This window comes from Sarcophilus harrisii, chromosome 1 (genome assembly GCF_902635505.1).
Source record: "Sarcophilus harrisii chromosome 1, mSarHar1.11, whole genome shotgun sequence".
NCBI lineage: Eukaryota > Metazoa > Chordata > Mammalia > Dasyuromorphia > Dasyuridae > Sarcophilus > Sarcophilus harrisii.
Genome location: NC_045426.1, coordinates 334,285,443 through 334,304,870, shown reverse-complemented (window position 1 = coordinate 334,304,870; position 19,428 = coordinate 334,285,443). Strand labels below are relative to the sequence as shown.

Genomic DNA, 19,428 nt, shown 5'->3' with positions numbered 1-19,428 from the left:
ATGATATTTGGCCACAATTTAGAATTAGGCTAGGGCAACAGGGCTGCCTTAATCTACCAGGTCTGTTGTTATGGTTATTTGTCCTTTGTTCTTGAGGAGGATCATGACATCAGGAAGGGTTGCCATGACATTCAAGTAAATTGGATTTAAGAGAGGGAAAGCTGTGTAAGGTCACCTGCCTCATCACCTGCCTCACTTTCTCCTCCAGAACCATCTGGGTCAGTGGCCAGATACAGATTAAGAAGACTAGAGATGGCCCTGGATGCAATGGGAGACCTTGGACTTTTTAAGCTAAGGTCTTCAACAAATTTCAGTGTTATTGAGTCAATGCCCATTAGATTAGGCAGCAATAGAGGCAAAGATTATCCTCTTTTAACAAGTCAAAAAAGAAATCTAAATAAATAAGGAAGTAAATAAAAACAAACAAATAAATAAATCTGGGAGGGGAAAGCTCCTTTTGGTCAAAGCAAAAATGACTGCTATTTACATTGTGTCTGAGTGAGTCAGGGACCAAACAATGAACAAATGGTATGCTTGGGATCGATTGGTGGCCAATCAATGAGAATCAGAGTGGTTTTGGTTTAAAGGTCTGATGATTGGAAAAAAAAATCTAAGACATGGAGAGGTAATGAATCTGTATCTGCTAAAATTGCTCAACTGGTGAAACATGGACAGATGTATCATTCTGACAGGGAAGAAGGAGGAGAAAAGGTAGAAGTAAATGAATACTTGATTTTATATTTCAATAAAACGTACCAATAAAAAGTCAAACCTGTTGTTTAAACTTAAGAATTTGGATTTGGGACAGAAACAAAGGCTCTACTTTCTCTCTCTGACTGGGAAACATCAGCATATCAAACACACTCACCCGAGCAGAGCTGCTGCTTGCAGAGTTTAAAGGGCAATTTGATTTGGCACAGAATGTTATACTAACAGAATTTCATCTCATTAAAACCCCAGTTGAAGCTTTTGGCCTGAGATAGATAAACAATGTTTTCAAATAACAGAATTACTGCAAATCTGAGACTCATGAAGATCCTTTTTTTTTTTTTTTTTTTTAAAGCAATTTACCATAGGAGCCCCCAGAGTGATCTGAGTAATGCAATATGATCTACGTGGGCCATGAACATGGCATTTAATTAAGGAGAATATTAAAAGTAAATGCAAGGAGAAGACCATTGCTTTGTCAGCTTTTCAATACTCTGTTTCCTTGTTTCAAACTATTACGTCTTTCAATCAGCTGATCACTTTCCATTTATAAAGAGAAAACAGAAGCAGCAAAAAATGATAATTGTCTCAATCACAACCAATACGGTTAGATGCAGGGTGAGTGGGAAGAACTATAAAGACCAGCAGAGAATCAGGGCAGATGGCAAGCAGAGTCTGTGAACCTTGTTGGAACAGCCACATTTACCTCTCCATGTTGGGATATGAGATTTATCACATAACCAAAGAAGGACCAGAAAACTTTTTTCTCTCCCCCTACTCCCACCTTGAGTTGTTTTCTTCATGGGATTACATCCAAGATGTTGACACTTGTACAAGTAAGATCAACAGTGGGCAAAAAAGCTTGTATGCCAGGTGCTCTCCCTTCTTCTTAAATGTCTCAGATGGTTTAGAGTTTATTCTTTAATTTTTAAAAATTCAGAATTTAATGAATGCAAAGAGAGCATTCCAGCATGCAAAGTAGAACATACACAAAAAAGATTATATATGGTACAATAAATCTCTATTACATAGTCATTTTAAAAAGCCTTTAATAAATTTAACATACTCTTTCAAAATTGTTAAATTTATCTGGTTTTCCTTCTGAATTTACTTTTTTAAGTACTCATTTTTCGTGTGTGTGTGTGTGTTTGTGGTAACTGGATCAGATTTGAATTCAGGTCTTCCTGACCCCAGGGCCAATGATCTATTCACTGCGCCATTGAGTTACTCCTAAGTACTCATTTTTCAATTACTATATTCTCATACTTTGATAAGAGTCAATTGACTACACCCCCCAGACTTCAGTCCAATAAATATGGCTTCAGATATGTATAGTATGGGCTTCTTTCTGATGGGTTACCACCAAGTGGCCCACTTAGAGAGCGTTTGCTGCTAAATGGTAGAGAAAACGGAACGTGCTCTGAATTATCCCACAATATTCTACATGCAGGAGTTCATTATGTTCTTGGTTGAATTGAACTGAATGATTTCATTGCCTACTTTATAGAGCTATTGTGGAGATCAGACGCTTTAGTTTTCTTGCCATAAACGAAGAAGGTTGGACTAAATCATCTCTGAGGTCCTTTCTAGATATATTTTGTGGAAATTCAGTTCAAATGAGATAATCTATGGAAAGCATTTTGTACACCATAAAGTGCTATATAAATGTCAGTTATCATCAGAATTCTCATTTGTTATTGATTAAGTTTTCTTACCAGTGCCTCTAACAAGTTTATAGTCAAAATGAAAGCTTTAGTAGAGTTTATCTCGAAGAGTTACTGGATCAGGATGGGAGCATAACATTGAAAAAGACAAGTTTCAGGGTTCAATTCCCTTTTTGACCAGTTAATTTCACTCTAAGAAAAATACTTTATTCCATAATAATTTATTCATTCATTCTTCAAGGATTTATATTAAATACTTGCTAAAGGCAAAGTGAAAACTCCTAATTTTAGTCTCAGAGAGTAACTCCTTAAACCTTACTATAGACTGCCCTACTATAGACTGACCCTTTAATTCATGTGGCCATTTTGCAGATTTTGACAGGAAGTCAGACCAAAGGTGTGGCTAGGCGACAAAGTAGAAAGCAGCTCTGGATTTGGAGTCAGAGAACCTTGTTTTGAATCTTGCCTCTGACTCTAATGATCTTTGAGATCTTGGTAAGTCAATGAATTCCTCTAGACTTTAGTTTCTTCATCTGTATAATGATGGGCAGACTAGATACCTCCAAAGTTCATTCCTTTTCTAAATATAAAATCTTATGATCATTTTCAGTTCTTGAAAACCAATCCAGAGCTGTGCTTCATTAATGATGGGTAGGAAGTAATAATTGTATATATGATGCTATTTCTCATGCCATGGAAACCTCTTTATCCTGGAAGCTCTCTCCATCCCTGGACTGCTTGTCCATTTGCAAACTCTCCTCCCTCAGTCCCTGTGGTTTTTCCTCTGGTTGGCTGATTTCTCCCAGAATCTCTCTTTTAAATTTCCAGATGAGAAAAATAGCATATTCTCTCTCCCACTCTTCCTCTCCCCCCTTTAGAAGCTTAGAGGAGTAAAGTTCTAACTCGTTAAGAGTGGGCAATAGGACTGCACTAGAGTGCAAGTCTTTGGAGTCTGAAGTCAAAGATCTTTCCACTAGGCCATGCTCAGCTTTCCTAACTATGAAGGTTCCAGGACCCAGTAGTAGCCCTCTGCCATTTTCAGTCAGGGAAGATATTGTTCAGAGAGATGTGTAGGCTATTAATCATTGTGAGAAACACTGGGAAAATGCCTGAGGAATTCAAAGATGTCTATTTTCCTAGATCTATATCCCCTCTCCTTAGCTAGACTTCAATCTCCTATGGGGCAAAATAATATCAATCAACATGAATTTCTTCGGTCCCTGCTGTGTGCCAGGCACTGTACAATAGTTCCTTTCCTCAAAAAGCTGACATGCAATCAGGAGAGACAATATATAGAGATATAGGCAAAATAATTACATAGCAATGGGAGGGGGCGAAATGAACAGCTGTGAAGGAAATCCTTAAATGATGGACTGAATAGAGCACTAAATGTGGAATAAGAAAGACCTGAATTCAAATCTGTCTTACACACTCACAAGTTAGGTGACCATAAGCAAATTCCTGCTTCACTTGCCTCATCTGTGAAAGGGAAATAATAATAGCATCTACTTCCCAGAGTGGTTGTTGTAAGACTACAGTTGTAAAATGCTTACTAAATCTTAAAATGTTATATAAAGGCTAGTTATTATTATTGGGAAATGTTTCAAGCACTTTGTGGCACATGAGCTAAATCTAGAAGGAGAAAAAGAATTCTAAGAGCTGGAGATAAGAAAATTTGTTGTTGTTGTTGTTGTTGTTGTTTTTAATAGCCTTTTATTTACAGTTATATGTATGGGTAACTTTACAGCATTGACAATTGCCAAACCTCTTGTTCCAATTTTTCTCCTCCTTCCCCCCACCCCCTCCCCCAGATGGCAGGATGACCAGTAGATGTTAAATATATTAAAATATAAATTAGATACACAATAAGTATACATGACCAAACCGTTATTTTGCTGTACAAAAAGAATTGGACTCTGAACTATTGTACAATTAGCCTGTGAAGGAAATCCAAAATGCAAGTGGGCAAAAATACAGGGATTGGGAATTCAATGTAATGGTTTTCAGTCAAGATGAGAAAATTTGCAAAGCATCTTCAGGTCTTCCAAGTGTTTAAGCACTTTTTCCTCATCTGAGTCGTATAAAATCCTGTTTGGTTGATACCACAAACACAGTTTTGGGTGGCAGCCAGGTGGCACAGTGGATAAAGTGCAGGGTCTGGGGTCAGGAAGATGAGTCTTCCTGAATTTAAATGTAACCTGAGATACTTATAAGCTGTGGGATCCTGGGAAAATCACTTAACCCTGTTTACCTCAGTTTCCTCATCTGTAAAATGAGCTAGAAAAGGACATGGCAAGTCACTCCAGTGTCTTTGCCAAGAAAATCACAAATGAGATCTCAAAATGTCCAATATGACTGAAAATGACTGAACAATTCCAACAACAACAACAAAAGTGTGGCTTTAATTTTCATGGCCATCTCACACCTTTTTGCTAAACTTCCTCCAAGATTTCAGAAATCATCTTAAGGACCTAAGCTAATTTTCTGTGAATGATCTGCTTTTAGACCTCAGTATTGAAAAGACTTTTTCCCCCTTTATCACTTTGATTTTTTAATTATTTCTTCAGACTTAGAAATGAATCAGCAAACAATAAAAACTGACACCGCACAATACTTTATTAAGACGAAGTGCCTTCTACCCATTAGCTCTTTTAGTCATCATACCCACCTGAAGAGGCTCACCAGCCTGGCGTACACAGGAGGTTTAAATAAAAGCTGGTAGTCACAGGGCATTAAAGCTTGGTCTCAGCACAAAGAACACAGAATGTCAGAAATGACATTAAAGCATAGACCACAGGATGTCAGAGCTGAAAAAGGTCTAAATTATTATCTAGTCAAAGCCCGATTTTTTTTAAACCAATGAGGAAACTGAGGAAAGAGAGGAAATTACTGTCCTAAGATCACACAAAATTAGTGACAGAGCCAAAGTTAAAACTCAGGTCACCTGACTATCAAACCAGTGTCATTTTCACTAAGCTTTGTTTTGGTAGTTTTGTTTTTGTTTTTTTGTTTTTTTCCTGAGGCAATTGGGGTTAAGTGACTTGCCCAGGTCACACAACAAGGAAGTGTTAAGTATCTGAGATGAGATTTGAACTCAGGTCCTCCTGACTTTAGGGCTGGTTCTTTATCTACTGAGTCACCTCGCTGCCCTGTTATGTTAGTTTTAAACTAATAAATCAATATATTTGAAGAGCTCAAACTTTGGAATATGATTCTCGTAAGAGGAGTATGAACTTAATAACAATTAAAATTTATATAGTTCTTTAAGGTTTGTAAAATGCTTTAAAGTATTTTATTCTCTTTCCTTTTTTGTGAGGGAGAGGAAAATGGGGTTAATTAACTTGTCCAGGGTCGCACAGGGACACAGTTAGATGTCTGAGTCTGGATTTGAACTCAGGTCCTCCTGACTCCAAGGGCATTGCTCTATCTGTTGTGCTATCTAGCTGCCCCTAAAAATATTTTAATCTCAGAAAACTCCTGTGAAGTTTATTCCAAATGTATAGATGAGGAAATTTAGTCTGAAAGAAGACAAGAGACCTATCTGATAAAGGTATGAGTCAGGATTTGAACTCAGGTCTCCCTGACCCCAGCTCCAACATTACTCAGATGCCTTCAGGGCCCCAAGCAAAATTACTCATGAAGGTTATTTTCCCACAAAATCCTTTTTCTTTCACTGTCACCCCATACTTGCTTCAGGGACAGCACCTCCTTATCGGCAAACAGCCACCTTCTCTTGCAATTTATCTTCCACAGCCTTCAGATCTGTACTGAATCTTTATCACTCTTTCCAGACTAAACCTGATTGCACAGGATCATACAATCTCAGAAGAGGAAATGACCTTAAAGATTGATTATCTAGTCCAATCCTTGGTTAAAGCAGAAATCTCCATACAACACTCACAATGACTAGTCATCTAGGATTCCTTGAAACTCTCCAGTCACAGGGAACTCTATCTGCTGAAGCAGGTACCTTCTATTGCTGGACAGCTCTAAATACCAGAGCATTCTAGTTTCTACTGAGCTTAACTATGCCTTCCTGAAACTTCTACCCATTCATCCAGATCTTCAGACATATGGCCTTCCTCCAAATATCTAAAGATGGTTATCCTCATCTCAAGCCTTCTCTTCTCCAAGATATCTATCTTTCTTTTTTATCTATCTTTCTGTTTCTATCTACCTATCTTTTTTCCCTTCCTTCCTTCTTCCTTCCTTCCCATCTCTCTTTCATCTATATTTCTATCTTTTTCTCTTTTTCCCATTTATCTATATCTTTTTTCTCTCATTTTTTCTTTCTTTCTTTCCATCTCTCTTTTCTGTCTACCTACTCTTCTTTCTTTCTCTCTTTCTTTCTTTATATTTATCTATCTACTGCTTTCTCTTTCTCTTTTTTCTCTTTTATTATTTTTCTTTCTATTTTTCTAACTTTCTTTTTGTCTATCTACATTTCTTTTTCTTTTCCTTCCTTCCTTCCTTCCTTCCTTCCTTCCTTCCTTCCTTCCTTCCTTCCTTCCTCTCTATCTATTCAATCAATTCTCCAATAAAACAACTTTGACCCCTCTCACAAGTCCATTCACTCTTCTAGAGGTCTGCAGATTATCAAAATTTGTCCCCAAAATGTAGCTCCTCAATCTGGACATGTTCTCAAATATAGTCTGACCAAAGTGGACTGGAGTTTGTTCTTTTGTCTCTATTGGCACTAGATGACTGCTTTTTGATACATTCTTTAGGGGTCTCCTTCCTTGGCTGACATCCATCCTCTCCAATTCTCAACTCACACTTGGGTGTGCTGGAGGAGAAGCACTGACCCTGGTAGCTCCCACATGGATTCATTACTGTGGATTTGAGAGGGCAATGTATTTTCTGAGCAAAACCTGCAGGCACCAGAAACCTGAACTGATTCAGTTGCACAGATTGCTCTCCCTTGACTGTTACTGAAAGATTTCCCAAGGCAAACCATTAGGAGAGAATCGATAAAGCTCGCTTCCCATTTCAGGGCCTCAGATTGAAAAGGACATTCATCAGGATGCAAGGGCACATTGCATAGAGTGAGAAGTGTCTTCAGAAAACATTTTGGACAGATCTTAGCCCTTCAGATGAAGGATGACTAGCACATAACCCTTTGGATGAAGGCTTGCAAAACCTGAAATCTGAGAAGAAAAGAAACCCAAAGCAGAAGATAAAAGCAGACACAAATGGAATTTATGTATGAAGAGAACCTTTCCAAAGGATTTAAGAATGCTGGACATAGTCAAGAATAACAATGACCCTCTTATTCCCTCTGTCCACAACAGTTTCTCTATGTTGCCATCTTAATGTGATTTTAGTCTAGTTATTTCTACTCTCTGGGCTCCAATTTCTTTCTTATAAAATAAGGGAGTAGGATTAAATGAGGTCTAATTTTCTTACTGGTCCTTATGTACTATGTTCTATTTTCTGAGGCCCTTTCTACTTTGAACATTTTATATTCTAAGGTCCTTTACAGCTCTAACACTTTATGAGCTTCCTCTACTATCATGTTGGAATTTAACTACTAAATTGGTAACATTCAATTCAGTCCAGTCCCTGATGATTCAGAATTCTGGTCCATGGTCTACAAAGTCTTTTTCCCTCATTAATTCACCAGTGTTTGCTAACATTGTACTGATATCCCCTTCTTATATTGTAGAATCCTAGAAAGATCAAACCCCAATTAATTGTTAACAGAGTAACGAATTTACATCTCCTGCTTTCCTAACCCCAGTGATCAGGGCAATTGGGTGGATAAACTATGAAATTTGGAATTAGGGAAATTTGAATTCTGTTTTGGGACTTACTAACTAGTTGTGTGACCCTGGGAAGTGACAACTTTTTCATCACCTTGAAATTCCCATGAGCCAAAACCTTGGCTCATATTTTATGGGGAAAAATGAGGTTATGTGCCACATGCTCCCTCTTCTCCTCCTTCTGCATCTCCTTCTGCTATTATTTTCTTCACCACTGTCTCAAAAGAAAAGGTGGCCATATTCCTTACTAAAGTCTACTCTTCCACTTGCACAAGTGATCCCATCTCCTCCAACAGATTGCCCTTTTCACACCTCTTGTAACTTAACTTCAATCTCTATTGACTCCTTCTCCATTGCCTATAAACATGTTCATGTCTTATCCATTCTCAAATTATCCTTACTTTATCTTTCTCTCCCTGCTACCTATCATCTTTTTGCTCTGTATCCAAATTCCTATAAAAGACTATCTACTACCTGCCTCCCTTTTCACTCCTCTTACTCATTAACTAACCCTTTACAATCTGGCTTGTGACCTTATTATTCCATTAACCCTGTCTTCTTCAAAATTGCCAAATCCAGTGATCTTTTCTTAGTGATATTGCTCTTGACCTTTGTAGCTTTTGGCACAGTTGATTATTCTCTTCTCTCTAGGTTTTTGGAAGATCACTCTCTCCTGGATTTCTTAGCCATCACATCTTGCCCTCTCAGTCTCTTTAGCTGGATCTTCACCCAGGTCATATCTTCTAACTATAGTTTTATTAGTGATCTCATCAGTTCCCATGGATTTAATTACCACTTTCATGCTGATGAATCTACACATCCTTCCCTAATCTTTTTGCTGACCTCTGATTCACTTTTCCAATTGTATTTCACACATCTTGAACTGGATTATAGTAGACATCTTTGAATTTCCCCTCTATGATATAACGTTCTGTTCTTCTCACTCTCTCCCTCTGCTTTATTACTCCAAAATCTATGCTTTATTCTCATTGCGAACTTTAGTTCTTTCATCTTTTTCTTTAAAGTTTTCTCTAGAGTCACTTTTCTTTTACCAATCTTGATCTTATAGTTGACTGATTCAGCTTATGTAGTTTACTCGAGTCCCTTATCTCTTTGTCCTACCATGGTTTATGCTTTGCTAACCCTTAAACTTAGATTATCCCTCTCATCTTTCTTCTCCTTTTGTACATGAAGTTGCTGAGCATCGTACAAGAAGCTGCTGGAAAAAGTCACTCTTGCTTACAAACAAGCTCAAGTTTTATACTACCCTTAAAAATTTTCATTTGAGTCCACTATTCTTTCAAGTTTTTGTCTATCTAACCTCCTTTTCATTATCAAACTCTTAGAAATGAGTCTCTTCCCCTTCCTTATGAATCACGTTTTTCTCAGTCTCTTGTAATCTGATTTGTCAGTCCACCATTTAACTAATAATTGCTTTATTCAAGATTAACAACAACCTCTTAACTGCTATATCTAACAAACTTCATCAGATCGCATCATTCTTGATCTCTCTTCTTTTAACACTGTGGACAATTCCTCTTTTGGGGACATTCTCTCTTCCTTTGATTTCTGACACTTTTCTCTTCTGGTTCTACTCCTTCTTGTCTGACCATTTCCTCAATTACTTCTGGATCATCATCTATCTCTTGCTTCTGACTGGCTATTCATCTTTTTTCTCTTTATACTCTCTATGAGGTATTATCCATTCTCATGAGCTCAATTATCTCCTCTATGCAAGTGACTCCTAAATCTACATATCCAGAGATTATTTCTCACTCCTCAAATGTCTGCAGTCATATGGACAATCAGCATATCTAAAATGGAACTTCTTATCTTCCTACCCTAACTTATCTTTTCTCCAAACTACTTTATTTCCATTGAATCCACCAGGTTTCTTAAGGTACCATCTTTGACTTCTCGCTTTACCTTAACCTCCATATCCTACTAGTTATCAAGTTTTGCTGATTCAATCTCTACAAAATCTCTTGGTATCTATTATCTCTTCTCCATTTGTTCATAATGTTATCACTCCATACCTGAGCTATCATTTCCTAATTGGTCTCCCTGCTTCCAATCTTTTTTTTCTCCAATACATTGTTGACTCAGGGGCCAAAATATTCTGAAAGAGCACAGACTGAGTCATATTGCTATATTGCTCATTTTTTGGTGCCCTATTTTGTTATATCTGTTTTCTTTTTCTTTTTTTTTCCCTGAGGCAATTGGGGTCAAGTGACTTGCCCAGGGTCACACAGCCGGGAAGTGTTAAGTGTCTGAGACCAGATTTGAACTCAAGTCCTCCTGACTTCAGGGCTAGTGCTCTATCTACTGCACCACCTAGCTGCCTGGGTATTTCTTTTTTGATACCTTATTGCCACACTCCTTTTAAAAAATCTGAGGGATTTTATTGGTATAGTGAACTTCTGGGAGGTAGAGGTAGGGAGGTAATTCTCTTTACTGATGCATATAGGCAAATGCAATGGCTCTGAGTTTATGGTTTCAGGAAGATTTCCCAGAGGCACTAAGCAGCTAAGATTGTTGAGTCAATGTATGTTAAGGCAGGACTTGAATCCAGAACTTCCTGACTCCAAGCCCAGTCCTTAAACCACACTACAGCATGCTGTTTCTCAGACTTTTTAGTTTGGCACACAAGGTTTCCCACAATTTGGGTTCCATCTACCTTTTCAGTCTCAGTTTATATTTGCCTTAAAAAACACACACACACACAACCAAAAAAGCCAATTTTACATTCTATTTACTCTGGACTATCAGCTGCTCCCCAAACTTGATAACCCATTTCTCATCTCTAAGCATTCCCACAAGTCATTCTTTATGCCTGGATGCATGCTAACACCACCTTTGCTTCTCAGAAACCTTTTTTCCTTTCAAAGCTCAACTCATCCCTCACTTCCTTTATGAAGTTTTCTCCTGCTCCCCTCTCCCTCTGCACCCTGTCTCAGGTTGTTAGTGCCTTCTCTGGCTTTAATTTTTTCATGTTATTAAGCCATGTTTTCTCCACTGAGTGAGATGTAAACACCTTGAGGGGCAAGAGCCGCTTTGTTTTTCTGTCTTTGTATTTTAGAACCTAGCACAGTGCCTAGGTGCCTTGCCATCTCTGAAATTCTGTGTTCTGTGTTTAGCTGTAATGTTTTATGTTCTGTGATCCCAAAGAAACTATTATAAGATAGGATTCTAATTTACATTTCTGTCATGTATGGCTTGTTGGTTGTCAAGTTTGCTATTCCCTTCTGGGTTCTTCTATCCCATGGAGCTCCGGCATCCTTTGAAGACCCGTTCCAATATCTGTCCAAAGATAGTGTCCTTTTTCTGAGTGTGGTCCTTGTCTCCCTCTCATGCCCGTGGATCTCAGGTCCCCCCAAGGGGTTTGTTCAACAATACTACAACCACGCTATATCTCTGCACAATTTCAAACAAAGACCTCTGAGGAGCCATTTGACTCTGGAATGGATAAGGCTGAAACAACCTTTAGAATCCCTTTTTGAAATTATTTTCCTGAGCATACAATAATAGCATGCTTTATTGCTCTTTGAATATTATCCTGTTATTGTTACTTGATTTTTCTATTACAACACTTGGTTTAATAGCATCCATGAATCAATAAGTCCTGACAGATGAATTTATTCTTTTTAATATCCTTTATGTAACATGCATCCTTGTGCACATGCTTTGCCATAAGCCTCTGAAAACTGATGGAGTATACCGCAGGTACATAAAAGGGCAAAAGTGGAAGAAGAAGGGCCAGAGGGTACTACCCCATGGGCAGGTGGGCTAAATGGGAATTCCACACCATGGGGGGGATATATCTGTGATTTGATTGGTCCCTTGGTGAAGAAATCATCCATCAGGAGCCCCAACTGCTCTGTGACTTGTAGGGGGACTGCCTGAATAAATGGTAAAATGACTTGCTTATATGTGTTAATAGCAGGATACGAAGCCAGCTAGCATTCTGAATGATCTGCCTTGTTGCCTACATGGGAGGGCTTACTTAGGATCAAATAAATATCAGAGCTGCACTGTATCTCAGTCTGTAGAATGTAAAATGACAGATCTGAAAGTGTTCCCACATGGGAATTTATATAAGGAAGGAAAAGATCATGTGGCTTGCTAGAGGTAGAGGAGAATATGGGTGATGTTTATACGGCAGTATCTGGTATAACTCCCCGAAGTCTTCCTCCAATGGCTTGTAGTAGAATGAAGATGATCTTGACTTCTCAAAGTCTACGTCCCTAGGTGAAAGCTATCATAAGCCTGCCAAGGTAGAAGGGCTCTGAGTATGGTCCAGTGACAAGTTACAAATTTAGGGACCAGCCTTATCCATCCAGAGACACTCAACACCAGAAAGTTGGATACTAGGTGATGATATTTTGGACCAAAAATCTCATGGCGACTGTTTGCTACGGCTAAAGAGGCTATGATTTGAGTAGTTAAATGATTCAATGAGTTAAGTCCAAACCAGCTTTGATTCTTCATCCACACAGTGAAAGAATTGCAGTAGACAACGTCCAAGGTCTCCCCCAGATCCAGATCCTATGCTCTTGTGACAAATGACAGAGAGGAAACCTCAGATTCTTATCACATCCTTGAACTATTGCAATAGCTTTTTAATGTAGTGCCCTATTTCCAGGCTTTTTGCTGTCTACTACATTTTCTAGATGCTATCAGAGTAGTCTTCATACTGTAAAGAACTAGGTCACTTCCAGAGGAAGAAATCTTAAGAGGCTCCCCATTACCCATAGACTAAACTACATATCAATTTATATAGTCTTACATTCAAGGTGCTCTAAAATCTGGCCTCCAACTACCCCCCCCCCCCAGATTTATCTCCTAGGACTGTGAAGATCAAATAAGACATTTGTAAAGTGTTTCACAAAACTTAAAACTTATATAAGTGCTAGCTCTTTTTACATTTTAGTGATACTCAGATGCTGCTGTTACCTTCTCTCAGTCTATTGTCTACTGCAGAATGAGTAAGTCATGGGGGTTGAGTACCATTTCCAACTTCAACAAGCAAGAGGACATTTCTCTTAAGATCCCTTCTTTGAGGAGACTTCTGAATCTAGGTTGCATCAGCCATTCTGGAATATGGGACCACAACAGCCTTGGCAGCTATCCCACCTTTTCACACTGAGGGCTGGTTGTGGGGTTGGGTGTCCACTCACATTGCTCAAGAAGCTTGATATCCTTCTCTCAAATAGAAGCACCCCCATTCTTGTCCCAGGGCCCAAGTTTTCCTCACCAATGAGCTCACTTTCTATATGCAGGCTTCCTGTCAAGCTTTTCCCCAAACAGCTCATAAGTAATTTTAAGTGGATCTTTCAGTAAGGAAATACTTTTCCCACCTTCCTCCAGGTAGCACTTCAGAGAGGACCCAAGGATAGTGCAGCAGAGTGAGCAACTTGACTCTCCCTTAGGGACATGGCTGTCAGAAGCAGTTACATTAGTGCCTCAGAATACTCCATATTTACCCAGTTTAAAAGCCTAACAAACAACATGCCCCAGGCATGAGACGAGGGAACTTTTCATGCTGGCACAATGTCATTCAGTCATACAGGGGTCTTTATCCTACTGCACAAGTCTAAATCACCCTACTCCCATCTTCCATATCCTATGACCTAAGAGTGGTTATTATACTTTTAATGAGTCCCTAGAAATCACCAAGACCCAATGGCACCTATTTATGATTTGTATACCTCGCCAGGTAAGAAGCTGTTTCCTCAAAGTCTTGGGGGGCTAACAAGTACCAGAGCTGTGATTCAAACCTAGGCCTTCTAATTTCAGATATGGCACTTTCTGTTGTGAGACCAGTCATCTGGAATGTGGAGAGGCAGGAGAGGAGACTAAATATCATTTTAATTGATCAGGGTCCTATTTACATGGTTGGAATTTCAGGGATGATGCCCTGGAAGTATCAAACTGGGAAGGTTTGGAGTAGAGTACCAAACACAGATGTCTCTTTGAGGACCAGTTGAGCTACCAAGTTCAGAGAAACTTCACCCCGGATGATCAAGTTGTCATCTGTGCTGGCATAAGGAACAAACATCCACCCTAAGGAGATTACAGATCTTTGAGAGTGTTTTACACAATGATAATTGGTCTGAACTAAGCCCTTTTGCATTTATTAGAGTTGTTAAATCAGTCAGTTAATTAACTTCAACAAGACATTCAATAAAGCCCCTTATGATTTTTTTTTGTACAATGGAGAAATATGACTTTGATTATAGCATAGTTGGACCTTGAAATGAATGGATCACTCATAGCTTGTGTCACTAAAAATAAATGTAAAGTCCTGCTTTTAGTCAAAACTCAAGTTACAAAAATAGGGTTAGGGATGTCTGGCTTGAGACTATTATGTGGTGGAGAAAGTCTTGTGTTTTTCATTCAAGCAGAGCTCAATAGGAACTAAAAGGATGGTACAATTGCTAAAAATATGAGCAAAATTTTAGTTTGTATTAATGAAAGGTTGGGGAAAGTAACAGCACATTTCACTTTGCCATGGGCAGAAAACATTTCTTTTCTTGGGATACTTTAAAACTGATGAAAAGTATCAATTATTTTGGTCCAAGAAACAAGGCAACTAAGCAGTGGAGGTGGGAAGGTGCCAGCTGCTTCCAAAAGCTCTAATAAAGACCTTAGTTGCTTTTTCTCATTTAGACTGCCCCTCTTAGACAGTATGACTTGCAGGTAAAGTCCAGGCCCCTAAGCTGGGGTTCTTTAAATTGATCCTCACACTTGGCTGTTAAATGATGGGTATTGAGAGCAGGGAAAGAAAATGAGCCAGGTATGCCAGGTTTTGGAAGAACTTGAGTAATCTGGGGAGCATATCTGGGGATCTGGGGAGAGGTTTTCCATTCATCTGTATTTGTGTGTTCCAATGTGTTTCACTAAGAAAACTCATGGGCATTGAGCTGTATTATAAACTATCTGAGGTCTTAGAGACAAATATCATAGCAAAGTGCTAAGTAATGATGGCTACATCATAAGAACAGTGATAGCTGTGCTTTGAGACTTTCCGGATCCCTCCCTATTCTCTCAGGCATACCCATGTTAGCCATTGAGAAATTCTTGGAGTTTTGAAATTTTGCTATATAAGAAATATTTGAGAGACTTAGGGATTTTTTTTCTAGTTAGAGTAGACATCTGAAGCACTGTCACATGGAAGAAGAAGTAGATATTTTGCATGTCATCAAAGTATACAAGGTTTGAGATTTGAGTTCAATCTACAAGAGAATCAGTATCTGCCAATTAGAGGCATCCATCCATGTAAGAGGCTACTTTTCAAAGTAGTGAGCTTCCTGTCAATACAGATATTTAAATTACAATTGTCATGATTACAACCCTACACTGAATGAACTAGTTTACTCTTAGGTTTCCTAAGTTTCTTTGACATATAATTCCAAGTTAAGGTTTAAATCTCACACCCTAAGATCAAGTTATTTCTATACAATAAAACTACTAATTAAGTCAAATCCCCTTTAAACTAAAAATATTAGGTGAAGTCAAGATGCTGGTTTTGTCTCTGACAAGCTAGATGACTTTGGACAGATCCTCTGTAGACTTTAGCTGCCTTTTTATTGTAGAATTATAGTGCATTAGATGAGTTCTAAAATCTCTTCCTTCCAATTTTGAAACTCTATGACGTGTGGCCTCTAAGAACTAACCTTCCTAAGTGAAGCATAAACAAAACCTAATTAACCAGAGGGCTAATTGTTCTTCACTGTTGGGTCCTTAGCTATAACAAACCCTCCAAGCACAAGTGGAAAAATTTATAAGTATACAAGAACACACCCACATATGCACCCACACATACACATGCACACACCTTAAAGAATATATAACTTAAATTCTTAAATTATAGAAGAAAAATAGCCAAGGCTAGTGCCATAGTCAAGACCCTCAAGGGGGTTGACTAACATTCATAAACCATTCCAACTCTGATTTGTCCTGTATTTCACCTTGGGCAGAAAGTGGATCAGAGAATTACCGTGAATTACTGACTCAGACAGCGGGCATGTTTCCGAATTAAATTTAAATATGGTTGAGATAAACAATGTGACCTTTTCAACACCAGTATGAAGAAAAAGTGACATAATCAAACCAATGGAAAGAACCCAGGTGAAATTAGATTCTTCATCACAGCCCACAAGGACAGCGGGACTATTTGGCTTGATGAAGAACCAACCATTCTCCAAAAATTTTCACCTAAATCACTCATTATAATTATAACCATAAAATCAAATTCACTAGCTCTAATACATTTCTTATAACTACCAAGGACAGATGGTCCATGTGTGGAGTTAGAGTTCTAACTCTGTTGGCATGTGTGGATTTTGTAGGTATCCATATGTTTTGGTATATAGGTCTGTGTAGACGCATGAAAAAGTACATAAATACATACAGCATGTCTGTATCTCACACAGTGCTAAGAGCACACATACTCTTAAAGAGAAAGATAATATGTCAGAGGAAAAAAAAAGAAGGAACAAAGGATAGAAGAGGGAACGAGGGATGGAAAATAGGGGAAGAGAAGAAAAAAGTGAACAGAGAATGAAGAGGGAGGGGAGAGGGGAAAAATGGAAACTGTTGACTTACAGCCTTTGGCTTGTATGGGGGCTGAATCTCCTTGCGTTCAAGTTTCTCCCAGTCAATATACCGGAAAAATGCATGTTCCTTAATATCTCGTTCACCTTCAGGTCCACATCCCAGACGTTTACCTGGGTGCTTGGTCATCAGCTTAAAAAGAAAGAGAAAGATTTCATTCAACCCCTTTCAGAAATAGAAACACTACACTGCAACACCATTTCTCAGTTGAAGTAAGGAAAGGAATTAAAGAATTTAAAAGATTTGCCCTCTCCCCATCCATCCTCCATCCAGATGTGCTCTTGCCAGCATCTGTCTGCATCTCCTCAGCATCAATGTCTAATGAAACTTTACCTCAGGGAGAAATCTGTCAAACAAAACCAAGCTAAAACTTACTTAGTCAAATGTAAGCTCCTAGAGGACAGGAATTGTTTTTCATTTTGTATTACCAATGCTCAATCAGTGACATGGATATTGTAACTTTGGAAAAGCTCTCTGGCTTCCTTGATGGAGAGAATTCCTGATGAGAGAGCTTCCTCTACCAATTCAGATCCACACCTGTTTTCCAACTTAAGAGTATTAGATAATTTCCTATGGTACAGAGAAGTGATCACACAGTCAGTATATATCAGAGCAGGAACCTCAACCAAGTCTTTCTAATTGCAAGGCAAACTCTAGTTTTGTCACACTGCTATGCTGCTGAGTGTCTTGGACCTAGAAAGCATTTAATAAATATTGGGCTGCTTTGATTTTTATATGTTGAAATACTGAAACACAATCATTTCTTCTAGGAACAAATTCTGTGAACTTCCAGGTGCAGTTTATGAAAATAGCTTTAAATCCTTCATATTACATATCTACAAAATCCATCTAGTTGAGACTGTTATATAATAAAATCACTGTAGAATGCTGGAGTTGGAAGGCTTCTTAGAAATCATCATCTATGAAAAATGGAGGAGAGAGAGCCACTAGATTTGCTTCCTCTCCCCCACTTTTCATAGATGATTAACTCTAAGATACTTTCCAATTTTATCTTCTAATTCCAGTTCCTTACCCAATTTTCATAGATGGGGAAGGAGAGCAGATCTAGTGATTTCTCCCTCACCCATTTTTCATATGAGGAAATAGGGGACCAAAAAAAGGGAGTGGTTCAGTCAGAGTAGATATGAACCAAGCCTGGCATCCTGTCTCCCAGTCTAGGGTTCTCTTTCCTACACAAGGCTGCTTCCCTTAAGAAGCTGCCAAAATATTAGAGCAAACACTGGTCACCAGTAATTACTTTTTAAAGCTCATTAAATAGTCAAAACACACATAGCTCTTTTTTTCCCCTGGATCACACACAAGGCTCAATTCCACTGAGATTTCTCTGGTTTGCTGTTTAAATTACTTAGTTATCAACCTGACATCTTTGTATCTTTGAGCTAGTGCAAAAAAAACAAGATGAATAGCAGCTCTGAGACACAAACAAAACAGCCTTCTTTTTTAAAATCAGTCTAAAATGGTGTGAAATTTATTTGATCTCAAGCCTTCAATATATTTAAGGGCAGTTGTGAGATTCAAATGGCATAGTAAAAGGAGCATTAGGCAGTGAATGAGAAAATTTAGGCTTCAATCCCCTCCTTGCCACTTGTTATTTAAATAAATGACCTTTATAAAGCAAGTCAATTTAACCTTTCTGAGCCTCAGTTTCTCCATCTAAAAAATGGAGCTGAGGCATTACCTGCTTCATAGAGTTGCTATGAGGAGTGCTCTTAGTAAATCATTAAGCACTATTTAAAATATTACATTAAAATATATAACAATATTTTTTCCTATTAAATGTGTGCTGTCAATCTTATTTTATTTATTTTTTATTAAAGCTTTTTATTTTCAACATAAATGCATGGGTTATTTTCAACATTCATTCTTGCAAAACCTTGTGTTCCAAACTTTTTCCTTCCCTCCCTTTCCCCACCCCTTCTTCTAGATAGCAAGTAATTCAATATATGTGCAATTCTTTTATATATATATATATATATATACAATTATACATACAATTATATTTCTACATATACTTCACACAATATATTTCTACAATTACAATTATACATACAATTATATTTCTATAATACAATACAATTACTAAATTATATTTCTACTATATATATTTCTACAATTATTGTGCTACACAAAAAATATCAAATCAAAAAGGAAAAAATGAGAAAGAAAATAAAATGCAGCAAACAACAAAAAAATGAAAATGCTATGTTGTGATCCACAGTCAGTTCCCACAATTCTCTCTCTGGGTGCAGATGGCTCTCTCCATCATAAGACCATTGGAACTGACCTGAATCATCTCATTGTTGTCAACCTTTTCTTAACAGTGAGTGTTAAACTGTTAAAAAAAATAGTGGTGAGCAAGAAGGCAGTCAAAGGGGATATAAAAGACTAATGAAAAATTAGGAAAATAGTAAGTAACAGGCATTTATTACCAATTGTATATAAAGCACTGAATTAGATGCTTAGAGACACAAAGGGAGATCTAGTGATTTCCCCCTTGCCCATTTTTCATATGAGGAAATTTAGACTCAGAAAAAGGGAGTGGCTCAGTCAGAGTAGGTAAGAACCAAGCCTGGCATTCTATCTCCCAGTGTGGGATTCTTTCTCCTATATGAGGCTGCTTCCCTTAAGAAGCCACCAAAATATTAGAGCAAATATTA

General features: G+C 38.0%; 1 protein-coding gene across 2 annotated transcripts in view; it reads right to left on the bottom strand.

The window, feature by feature from the left end:
* The window catches only part of PRKCB (protein kinase C beta), a 634,931-nt gene that overhangs the window by 70,856 nt on the left and 544,647 nt on the right, over window positions 1–19,428 (bottom strand). For both annotated transcript variants that reach the window (XM_031945586.1, XM_031945585.1), the window contains exon 16: window positions 16,742–16,882. In XM_031945586.1, the coding sequence (XP_031801446.1) occupies window positions 16,742–16,882 (141 nt within the window). The remainder of the gene's footprint in view (window positions 1–16,741; window positions 16,883–19,428) is intronic.